The 12,500-nt window shown below is 37.1% G+C and overlaps 1 protein-coding gene across 4 annotated transcripts in view; it reads left to right on the forward strand.

Annotated features, from left to right (window-relative positions):
- Positions 1 to 12,500, forward strand: part of LOC143018614 (sodium-coupled monocarboxylate transporter 2-like) — an 80,122-nt gene that overhangs the window by 56,661 nt on the left and 10,961 nt on the right. For 3 of the 4 annotated variants that reach the window (XR_012965765.1, XR_012965764.1, XM_076174135.1), the window contains exons 9-10: positions 3,690 to 3,931; positions 4,722 to 4,819. Coding sequence is in view for 2 of the 4 variants with exons in the window: in XM_076174135.1 (XP_076030250.1) it covers positions 3,690 to 3,931; positions 4,722 to 4,819 (340 nt within the window). In the remaining 2 variants the exon portion in view is untranslated. Of the gene's footprint in view, positions 1 to 3,689; positions 3,932 to 4,721; positions 4,820 to 9,883 lie in introns of all 4 variants that reach the window. The other variant, XM_076174134.1, reaches the window with a different exon arrangement.

The following is a 12,500-nucleotide window of genomic DNA, read 5'->3' on the forward strand; positions in this document are numbered from 1 at the left end:
TTCCAGAAGTCAAGAGCTCTTCTTTTTCCAAAGTCGACGAAGACAAAGTCAAAACACTTCAACTTCTTCCGCACCGCGTAGTCCTTTTCCTTATGCAGTGGCTGCTTCCAAACAATTTTATCCATTTCCGTGGCATCCCTTTGCATATGAATGGGGTTAAACCCTTACCTAATCCCCTTCCTTACTTGGTAGCACTCTTCTCTTTAACTTACCTGCCGTCAGTCGATTTTATTCATCTCCGTAACGGTCTTCTGTGCCAACCAGCGCCAAGTACTACCACGTTGACTTTAATATCATTCTTGCTCAGCTTTTAATACTCTTGAGGATTTTTGTATCAGTATTTACTACGATAAGTGTTAACAACTTAGATCAAATAATTAGTTTTTGCTACAAAAATAATGGAAGAAAATACAAAATGTGAAATGTACGTCATAGACGATGGTGCAATTTTTGAGAGAGTATTGGTTGACGAATAAACCCCTCTACTATGTAATACGGTTCAAGGCATCGAGTTTCGGTTGATAACGATGTCTGACCTGTGTGTTGTACTTTTTATTTATTTATTTATTTATGTATTTATTTATTTATTTATTTATTTATTTATTTATTTATTTATTTATTTATTTATCTATTTATTTATTTATCTATTTATTTATTTATTCATTTATTTATTTATTCATTTATTTTTATTTTTTTATTTTTTTATATTCTAATTTCATTTTATTGTATCTTACTCATCTTTATCTTATTTTGTTGTAATTTGTCTTCATTTTATGCTATTTCATCTTCGCTTATTTTATTTTACTTTATTTCATTTTGTGTTTATTTTTGTTTTACTTCAATCATCTTTTTATAATGTTCTATCTCTGTGCTATTCTCTTTTCTCTCATAATATTTTGTTATATTTGAACTTACCTGTTGCATTATTCATTCTAACTTTATCTGTTTCGATTACATCTTGTTTTATTTTAGACAATTTTATTTCATTTCATTCATTTTATTTTGCATAAATTTGTCTTTTTGTATTTACTTCATTTTATTTATTCTATTTTGTTCTATTTCATATTTCTTTGCTCATATTTTATTTTATCTATTTTTTCATTCTTTCATTTTACTTTCATTTTTTGTTAATTTTGATTCTATTTCTCTATTTATTTGCTTATTTATTCAATCGTCTACTTATTTATTTATTTGTTTATTCATTTACCTATTGATTTATTCACTTGTTTATTTATCTCTTTATTCATTTATCTACCTATCCATTACTTTATTTATCTATTGATTCATTTACTTATTTAATGATTCATTTATTTGTTTATCTACTTATTCTTTATACATTTATTTATTCATTAATCTGTCTATATATTAATTTATTTATCTATTTATTTTCCTATTTTCAATTTATTTTTATTCATATATATATATATATATATTATATATATATATTATACATATATATATACATATATATATATTATATATATATATATTATACATACATATATGTATATTATATATATATATATATATATATATATATATACATATATATATATATATATATACATATATATACATATGTATATGTATATATATATATATGTATACATAAATATATACATACATATATACATATATATATATATATGTGTATATATATATATGTATAGATAGATAGATAGATAGATAGATAGATAGATAGATAGATAAATAGATAAGAAGAGAGAGAGAGAGAGAGAGAGAGAGAGAGAGAGAGAGAAAGATAGATGGATATCCCATTTTCCTCTAGATAATTTGTAAAACACTTGAATGAAGGGATTTGTGTGTGAAATCGATTAAGAACTTAATTACCAGGTCTTCCTCTTGATTTACTTACTCTTCCCAATAAATTCTCCTCTCTCAGCTCTCCGCTCTCCTCATTAAAGAGCTATTTAAAGAGCTAAATAAACATTTATTGGCAACCAGTTAGAAAGCTCCCTCTTCCATATGGTCTGACACTCTCTAAAGAGAGTAGAGAGAAAGAAAGAGCGTTCTCAGAAGAGAGAGCAAATGTCGCACTTGGAGATGTGTCAAGTTCGTGGCTGGAGCGAACAAATCTCCTTTTAATGAGGTTTAAGTAATGTAGTTCCTCTTCCGCTAAGACTTCCTCTCCCTTCTCTCTCCCTTCTCTCTTCCTTTCTCCCTCCTCCATCGACCAAAGCCCGTTCCACCCACACTTGTTTTTCCTCTCCACGTGTTTCCTCTCCTCTCCTCTCCTCTTCTCCCCTCTTCTCCTTTCTTCTCTTCTTTCCTCCCCACTTCTCTTCTCTTCTGTTCTGTTCTGTTCTCTTCCCTTCTCTTCTCTTCTCTTCTCTTCTCTTCTTTTCTCTTCTTTACTCTTTATCTTTCTCTCTCTCTCTCTCTCTCTCTCTCTCTATATATATATATATATATATATATATATATATATGAATGCTCATATGTATATACATATATATATATAATGTATATATATATATACATATATATATACATATATATATATATATATATATATATATATATATATACATATATATCTTTTGTATTCATTCCACTTTATATTTCTTTCCATTTTCCTTCATCTCCTTTCTTTGTAATTATCTCTGTTACTCTTCTTTTTATATACATTTTTTTCCATTCTTTTGAGTCCCACTTTCTTCTGCATTCCTTTTGTCCGTTCCCGTCCCCTATTCATTTTCTCTGTCTCTTGTGTTGCACCTTCAATACTCAATTATGTTTCCTCAATTGTTTCCTCCTCTCCTCCTTTATCTCCTTCTCTTATTTTCTCTTATTTCTTCCTCCTCATTTATTCCTCCTTTTCCCCTTTTCTTCCTGTCTTATACCGCTTTGCTTTGCTTTGCTTTTCTTGTTTTCTCTTTGGCTCTCGATTTCTCTACCCACCTCCCCCTCCCCCTCCCCGCCTCCCATTTCTCCTCTATTTATGTTTGTTTCTTCCAACAAATTTCCGGATCTTTTCCTCCAAACACTTTTGGCGAAAATACTCGTCTATTTCTCTCACTTTTTTTTTATATATATATATATATATATATATATATATATATATGTATATATGTATATATATATAGGTATACATATATATATATATATATATATATATATATATATATATTATAATTGGAAACTTTGAAACTCTGGCAAACGCTTTTGCTTATGGAGCCGAAAAGGACACAACGTGGTCCGTGATGCATCGCTTTTTATCTCTTACACCTTTAAACAGGTAGTTTAGTATTGTATATGTATATGTCCCTAAGACCGTGACTAGGCACTGTAAGGATACAGATTCCCAGTCAGTGAATCTCGAGCCAACAAATAATCATATTAGACTGAATGAATAAATGAATAAACGAATAAGTAACTGAAACAAACGATTATTAAACGAATTTATTAACTAATAAGTTAAGACGACGATAGGTAAGTGATATGAGTGAATAAAAGAATAAACGACCAGGTAAATGAAATAAGTAATGGATGAATAAATCACATAATTAGTAACTAAATTAATACAATTTGTAAATTAAGAAAATATAGTAGGAATCAAGAAAAATCAAATAAAGAACGGATAAGTAAATAAACAAATGTGTATAAAAATAAATTGATAAATAAAGAATAATTTGAATAAAAGAAAATAAAAATCCTCCTTAATCCAGGGAGCCGTCACCGGATTCTTCGCTGCATTCGCCTTCAACATGGCCTTCCTGAGCAGCCGGCTGTCCTACGGCGCCGGCAGAAGTAACACGCTCCCGCTCTCCGTCGACGGCTGTCCCGATGGCGTTCTTGCGGACACATCCTGCTTCGGGCTGAACGGAACGTCCCTCGGTCTCTGCACCTCGACGGCCGAGAACTCCACAGCCCCGGTAGTTGCCCCTGGACCAGAGGGCGAAGAGGAGAGGTAGGTTGTTAGTGGTCATTGCTTGACAACCTTTCAGGGGTTCCTTATCGGTGAGGGTGTTTATTGTTAGCAATAGCCAGCGCTTCTATTCAATATCATCCCTGAAGAGGTGTCTCGAATCATAAAGGAATATTCAATGGCTTGATCGGTAGATGCCACTGAAATCCCGACACTGTACAACATTCATAAAGTCAGTAAAATAATGCTACGTGATTCTCTTTGGTAGGGGTGTCATTAAAGTTCTAGTGAGTGTTTATTTTTTTTTAAATCCATATCCGCTACGTGGAACTCCAGTTGGGAGTCACCGAGAGGATTTCTTTCGTTGTTGTCAGCGACGAAACAAATTCCTATTGTTTCTTTCCTTGGGGACAATATTACACTAAAGAGATGGAGTCAGGGTGTAGACAAGAATATGGTAATTGACGTGTTTGGAAAATTAGTCCATCTAACTATATGTTACATCAAAACTTTAAAACCTTTCATTACTGGAGTGCTTTCCTCAGCTAAGCAAACTCCCTTGGTAGCAGCTAGAATAAACATGGAAGTTAAGGAATGCAGCAAAAGAAGTTATCAAGATAAACTCGAAATGTGTTTAACTTTTTCCACAGAGAAATGTAGTTTACTCATCAGCAGAGGATTGCTTGGTGGAACCCAGAATATATATATAAAAATCACAAACAAAGAAAGGGTTAATGCGCTAATTGATATATTTACTGATTTATTTACTGATCACTGATATGTTTACTGTTTTGTACATGTAATGATGATTCGCATTCTTCTACGCTTGCAGGACGTACATGGCCTTCTTTGACCTGTCCTACTGCTACATGGGCTTCCTGGGAGTCACGATCGTCTTTGTTGTCTCTTCCTTCTTTTCAGTTGTCACCGGTGAGTTGCAAACGGTTGTTAGAGTTGCCCTTGAATTTGTAGGCGTCGGTAGTGGAGGCTGAATGGGAGGACCGGGGGTACTAGGATCTGAAATAGTTTTGAATTATGTCCGAAGAACTAAGGGTGATTCTTTTCTTTTGGTCTCATAATGAGCTGGGAGATAATTTGAGAAATTAGTAGTGTTGGGATTAGTGTGGTTTGTCGTGGGGAGGGGCCCATGCCGACTGTTACTGTCTGCTTAATGTAATGATCTTGCTCAAAGCTCAGTTTCCTGCGACTGTGAACAAAACCAGCCAATCACCATGCCGCTTCCTCAACTTCTGATCCGTCGAAGATCCTTCGATTTCTTCAAGAGTTTCCGAAGCTTCTATCCTTTTCTAAAGAACCATAGCAAGGGTGGATACGAAAAGAAAAGAAGAAAAGAAAACAGAAGAGTCAGAGGAAGTTATTCCTTAGGAGTTTGCCAACCTGAATCTTAACATTTTGAATTTTGTTTCACTGGACCTTGCGATTAGCAATCTCGTTCCCCCATCTGGCTCTCGATAACCCTCCTCCACATCTCTCTTTCCTTATTATCATTATTATTATTTTGTTGTTCTTCTGGAACCCCCAACCCCAACGCCACCCTCCATCGTGCTACGCTACCGATCGAATCGACAAGACGTCCCTTGCCAGCCTGTTCTTAAGTGGAGACTCCCCTTTCCAGAGACAGACGTCCTTACTCCGTCATCAGAGGTTTCTGCCTTTATCGTCTACATTCCTATGGAAACAGCATAGAAATATCGCTTTTATCGCATTCGAAAATATATGTACTGATCGAACATTTTCGTCTCCCATAGCCCCTTTCATGTGATATTTTCTTTGGTTTGATGCTTCTGCTTCGATGTCTGCATGTCTTAGAAGTTCTTGCAGCCTTTTTAAAGTTATTATGGGGCAGCTCTTAGACATTAACAATACTTCAATTAAGAATTTTTTTGGAATTTTCATTTTTTTTTTCTTCCAATAATTCGCTATAGTAGAGAGCGTTTTGTGATATCTTAACTGCTTCAGTATAAACATTTCTTGTCAAACGATCCGACGTAGACCAATTTGCATGCCATTTTCGGGGGGTTTGTGGGTATCGATGGCAAATACGTAAGAGCAAATAAGAGCGATCTTAGAGCGGGGTTTTAGGCTTTGCGTAAATTCAGATCAAGGTCTGCACAACAACAAGTAAGTGCATCTCGGAGAAAAAGCTAACACTACGGCGTCATGAGGAGTTTCGCAAAGCGCCACTGCCGCGCCTCTCATGACGTCATATCAGTCTTCTTTCCGAAATGAACAGACCTGTTCTTGTTTAGACCTTGGCCATTTCACTGAAGCTGATAACTGTAAACTGAAAGGCAGACATGGTTGGGCTGAAGATTTTTTTTTTTTCTTTTCTTTTTTTGGGTACTTTAGCAGCTTGTGTGATTCCTTGCCTGGGGATTTTGTTCTTCCCATGCTATGAGTACGGCAACGCTCGACTCAACCAGTCACTCCAGTTGATGGTAGGTGTAAAGATGGGAATAAAGAGAGGCATCTAGGTTTCTTTGAATAATGCCAAAAGAATCCAAGTGTGTGTATGCGTGTGTGTGTGTGTGTGTGTGTGTGTGTGTGTGTGTGTGTGTGTGTGTGTGTGTGTGTGTGTGTGTGTGTGTGTGTGTGTGTGTGTGTGTGTGTGTGTGTGTGTGTGTGTGTGCGCGTTCGTGTGTGTGTGTGTGTGTGTGTGTGTGTGTGTGTGTGTGTGTGTGTGTGTGTGTGTGTGTGTGTGTGTGTGTGTGTGTGTGTGTGTGTGTGTGTGTGTGTGTGTGTGTGTGTGTGTGTGTGTGTGTGTGTGTGTGTGTGTGTGTGTGCGCGCGCGTGGGGCGTGTGTGTATTTACCTAATTCTAATATTCGTGGTTGGTGCTGTGTACTAGGCATCCAACCTCTGTATCTCCATTTGTCAAATCCAACCTTAAATGCATTTATGGAATCCGTCTGAATGATTTCTTCCAATTAGTCTACAAATTTACAGCACTATTTGGAAAGCTACGTTTCCTTACATCCTCTAAACAAACAGTCTTCTTCAGTTCTTTGCTAAGTCCTCTTAGTATTCTTTCATCCCTTACTAGCAGGTCCTCAGTCAAAATTTTCATTCATTTCTCTATTCAAAAGATAGTCATCTTGTCCCCTCTTTCTCTTTGCTCTTCCAGCGTTGGCAGTTCAAGTTTTTGTAATCTCTTCTCGTGTGTCTCCTCATCCAGGCTATGGATCGCTCTAGACTATGCCCTTTGAGGTCTTCCTTTCTCCACTCAAAAAATAGTCATCATATCCCCTCTTTCTCTTTGCTCTTCCAGCGTTGGCAGTTTAAGTTTTTGTAATCTCTCCTCGTGTGTTTTCTCATCCAGGCTACGGATCGCTCTAGACTCTGCCCTTTGAGTTCTCTCAATTTGTAGTATGTTTTTCTTTTTGTGTGGGGATTACGCCACCACTGCATATCTCAGTCCTGGGCAGATAGATTTTATTTTTTTCATAATATTCTCATTCATGAAATAAAATGCTACTCTACTGATCCGTAATTAAGACTCCCAGATCCTTTTTTTGTATATCAAAAACAAAATGGGCGTCAGTACTGACCCCTGTGAGACTCCAACAGTTATCTTCCCCTCCCCCCGCCATTCTAAAAGTCTGTTCTTTATGATTGTCCCTATGGAATGGCCTTTCAGGAAGTTTTTGATTGAACTCAAGAGTCTCACTTTCAGTCCTATATGCTCTAACTCTTTTGTGAGGTATCTCATCAAACCCCTTCTCCAGATTCAGGTACGCACATCCCATCTAGTTATCTCTTTTTTTTTTTTTTGTGCATCTTGAGTAAGAAATTAACAAAATACTTATATCATCCAGATGTTTTGTCCACATGTTCGTCACCATTCTCTCACACAGTGTAGCCATCATGCTGGCCAGGCACTCTGATCTACAGTTCAAGTGGTCTTTCTTGTTACTACCTCCTTTATGACTTGGAACCACGTTGGCTCTTTTCCTCTTCTGAAGCACTACCCTTTCTTCTAATAAACACATAATTAGCTCATGACTCTTTTCCACGTTGTTCTCAGCGTTATTCGAGTAGATCATGCCAACCTTCGGATCTTTTCTTACATCTAGGTTCCAGTAGTATACAATCTTCCTGCACCTTCATATTTGTATCATTTAATACAATATTTCTTGGCGTCCATGTTCATTCTTCAAAGTACTTTTCATATTGGGTGCCCATTAAAAAAATAAATTTGTTATTTCGACTTGCATTCTAGGTCTTCATAGACTATTTCATCCATTTTTATCTTGTCAATTTCTTCTTTGTGTTTCAAACTACCGTTGATAAGTGCAAAAAAATGTCTTGGCCCATATTTACATTTACTAATTATATGCCTTTCAAATATTCTTTTTTTCAAAGCCTCATGCATATATTTCAGTTAACTCGTGTTCTCCTTTCGTTTGTTGTATTTTCTTTTTCTCTTTCTCTTTTTTTCACACCTGGCATATGAAATTTCAGAAATATTCCTTTTTTTTTTCTTTGCATTCCTTCCACTTTTTTCAGAGATTCCTCAGTTCTGCACAATTTGGACCCCCGATGTTGTGTCTATTTTGTATGCATGACTCATTTCTTTGTTTTACAGTTCTTACTGTCATTCATTAACTAGATTCTTTAGATATCATTAAATTCAATATTGCTGTTCTGTCGTCTCCTCTAAATCTTCTCATCTCTTTGACCTGCTGAATTATGACATTGATCATCACTATATTTAACATTTCAGCACCGTATTAATCATAACTTTTACCTGTTACCCACGTATGTATGCATTCATGACTGTATGTGTTTTCGTGTTTGTTTATTTGTATATACATATATATATATATATATATATATATATATGTGTGTGTGTGTGTGTGTGTGTGTGTGTGTGTGTGTGTGTGTGTGTGTGTGTGTGTGTGTGTGTGTGTGTGTGTGTGTGTGTGTGTGTGTGTGTGTGTGTGTGTGCGTATACACACAGACATATATGTATATATGTATATATATATATATATATATATATATATATATATATATGTGTGTGTGTGTGTGTGTGTGTGTGTGTGTGTGTGTGTGTGTGTGTGTGTGTGTGTGTGTGTGTGTGTGTGTGTGTGTGTGTGTGTGTGTGTGTGTGTGTGTGTGTGTGTGTGTGTGTGTGTGTGTGTGTGTGTGTGTGTGTGTGTGTGTGTGTGTGTGTGTGTGTGTGTGTGAGTGTGTGTGTGTGTGTGTGTGTGTGTGTGTGTGTGTGTGTGTGTGTGTGTGTGTGTGTTTGTGTGTGTGTGTGTGTGTGTGTGGCTGTGTGCGTGAGCGCGCGAGTGTGCGTATATATGTGTGTGCTTGTATATGTGTGTTTTTGGATAAATGAACGTCCTTCAACATAGGGAAGGTTCATATAATTTGTTTTCACCAATACTGGTGGATTTTATTAATCTGAAAGACGATCTTTGGACTGAAAAGGGCGTCGAGAACCCTATCAATCTGGAAATCACCTCTCAGTCAATCGATATTATCAGTTTTTAGATAAAACACATTTTATAAATAAAGAAACCGTGTTGAAGAGACTGATATGCCTGGTCGACCGCTCGCTTAGAACGCTAAACTGCTTCTTGTATTTCTGACTCTCTTTTTTGTTCCTTATTTGATAGCTGTAGTAGAAAATAAAGTAGAACGTATCAGAATGGTTTTGGTAGTCTGCACTAGGCGCATGGTTCATACAATGAGAACATATGTACATAACTTTTTTGTATGGGGGGGAGGGTTGGGGGGGAGGGGGAAGGGTTCATAGGTTACTCTTTATCTTACCTATATGTTTCTCCTAATCTGCTTATTTATTACAGAATTAATCTTAGTAGTGCTGTAATCAATATATATACCTTCCTTATCATCTTTAGTTATAATGCAAATAAATGTTATAATTGAATCCGTCAGGCAAGAGCTATTTGGCCCTCGACCCCAGTCTGTTCCCTTGTGGACCCCTTTTCTTTCTTTGCCAAAGGACTACCGGACCCTTACATCCAAGACCCGAGACTGGTTCACGCCGGTGCCCTTGGCCTCTACAAGAGGATCTGGGACTTCGCCAAGGGCTGCCGCGGGCAAACGGCCCTGCCCGGTGAGAACGAGAATGACGAGGTTATGGAAAGGATGTTTAGTGAGGAGGATCCCAAGGCTGTGGTCGAAATCAAAAGGCTTGATGATGATAAGGTGAACCTTAAAGAGGTCGAGGACGCGAAGAGGTTCAAGGAGCACAAAACCGAGGAAGTATGAGGCCTGGGGCCTCTGGAGGAGTGTATCTTTGTCGAAGACTTGCGGCTTTGGCCTTTGTGCCTGCCACGGGGGCTTCAGGACTATGGATATATAGCAACTAAGGAACCTCTGAGAACCGTTTAGCCTCGACGATGTCTGCACACTTTATAGTGACATTTGGTTTTGTATTGTAGGGCAGAGTTTAGTATAGTGTGCACAAAACAATGGAGTCATTGAGTCTGGAGAACCAGAAATCCCACCCTCCCACCACAACTGAAGGAAATAGTTTGGTGTTAGGCAGAACAAAGTTGATCAACTTTGCCACCGGGTTGAAGAGGTCAATAGAATCAGCTCTGTTACGTGCAGTGACAAGGAAACAAGTGCAAATGCTGTGGTCACGCTTTCCACTAATTACTTGTAGTATGTAGAGTCTGGATTGAAATTTAACAAAACCTATTTTTATACTTTGCTTTGGTAGAGTAAAAAATTGGTTTTAATTTGTTAGAGTCTAAGTTTTGTATTTTATTTATTAGATCAGTGCGTGTTTTTATCCAATGAAAAATACTTGATTTTTAAGGCTTCCACTTACCATTACACAAACTTTTTAGTTCATTATGAATGGAGTAGCGTTACTTCAGCACGTGCCTTAAATTAAGAAAAAAAAAAGTTTTGGAGTTTTCCAGTTTTGATAGTCTTCAGTTTATATTTTTTACTTTAACTTCATCTGTTGTGTCGGGTTTCCCTCGAGGTAGCCAGCAAAGGACACTGGACTTTCCCAGACCTTTCTCGAAGAGGAGAGAGAGATCGTGAACTAAGACCAGAGATCGAGTACCGGCCCATCAGGGCCACTCCAGATGAAGGTGAAGAAGTAGGACGCCAATGGTCCTTCTGTCAGACAGTCTCTTTGCAGACACCTTTTGAAGGTTCCATTTGCGTCACTTAACATCTGAAGTTCGTCTTCCAGTACTTGAAGTTGTACTGGAAAACGAGAATACAAGGTTAAAGGTTCACAGCTCCCGTCCCAAAGTCTGCTGTTTCAATAATAAGATTCCGTTTTTGGGAGTCATATTGATAAACGGTCGACATACAGCTGCCAGCACGTATAACCATAGTCTGTTCACTTTGAATTGGCGTAGGTTTGTAAGAGAAAAGAAATCATATTATCCGTTAAACTAAAAAATTTCTATTAAAAAAAAATCACACATTAACATGAAAAAGAAGAAAATATTGAGAAAGATATTAATTGAAACCAGAGAATCACAAACCAGTTATTCAACAACATTCCTGAAGAGAATCTTCGCCAAATCAGAATAAATGGAGAATAGTGCATGGTTTGGAAGGTTAGATCGGATATCGTCTGTATGTTTGTTTACCTAATGATGCTCTCTTTCATTAACCTTTTCACTATGCCGAAGGGGTTTCCCCTAGTCTGGTTGTAGCCAGAACAAATTTACAAATTGACAATGGCAGTGAAAATGTTAATCATAACCATGAAAGATTAACGTTAATTAAGTTAAAATGGTCATTGCCCTACAAAAACAGTGTTGACAAGATCACACTATTACAGCTTAACACCTTGCACTAAATATAAGTGCTGGCTGCTGTACCCTATTGTATCTGTTCTTATCCCAAATTTCACTATCACACTTGAAAACTATTTTGTAAAATAGACTCTCTGATTGACAGATACAGCCAAAGAGCGCTCTTAAAAAATTGCCCTTTCCAATCCTTCAAGAGCAACATTGTGTAAAGTGGGCTCTCTGGTTGGCAGATAGAGCCAGAGAGCCTGGTTATTACAAAATTCTAAATTTCAATTATCCTAAAGCAAAACTTTCTTTAAGCTCTTTGCCACGGTGGAGTTTCCTTAACTTGAACGAAATTATCTTGTGTTGTCCTGTACATAATCTATAAAAAGGGGTCACTGTAGTGAGGGAGATCAAGCGGGTCTTGACCTCTTCGCTTCGATGACGTTTACCAAGAAGACGGGATCAAATCTGAGGAGTGCATCACACTAGCGAAGGGGGCTGTCATTAGACTTAAAACTCTCCGCTAGAGTGACGTCTCCTAAAATGAAAGAAATCGTCAGGCTCAGGTCAGAGTAAAATTCGCATAAAGGTCACCGTGCTGAAGAAATATAAAGAAAGATATCTCAAGTGTGAAAGTGAAAATAGTCAGACTTTGGACGGTGAGCAAAACACAAGCATCTAAAGTAAAAGAGTTTTCTTTGCACACAAGCTCCGCCCAGTCCTAATAAGCTCCACCCCTCTAAAAGGAATTTGATGCCTGGCTGTGGGGAGAAAAACAACGTTGTCAATACCTTCAGCGTAGAGACTTACTTGATCAACTTTTATTCCAGCAAACGAAATGCT

The sequence above is a fragment of the Oratosquilla oratoria genome, chromosome 35 (assembly GCF_046742065.1).
Source record: "Oratosquilla oratoria isolate Oo_2021 chromosome 35, ASM4674206v1, whole genome shotgun sequence".
Lineage (NCBI taxonomy): Eukaryota > Metazoa > Arthropoda > Malacostraca > Stomatopoda > Squillidae > Oratosquilla > Oratosquilla oratoria.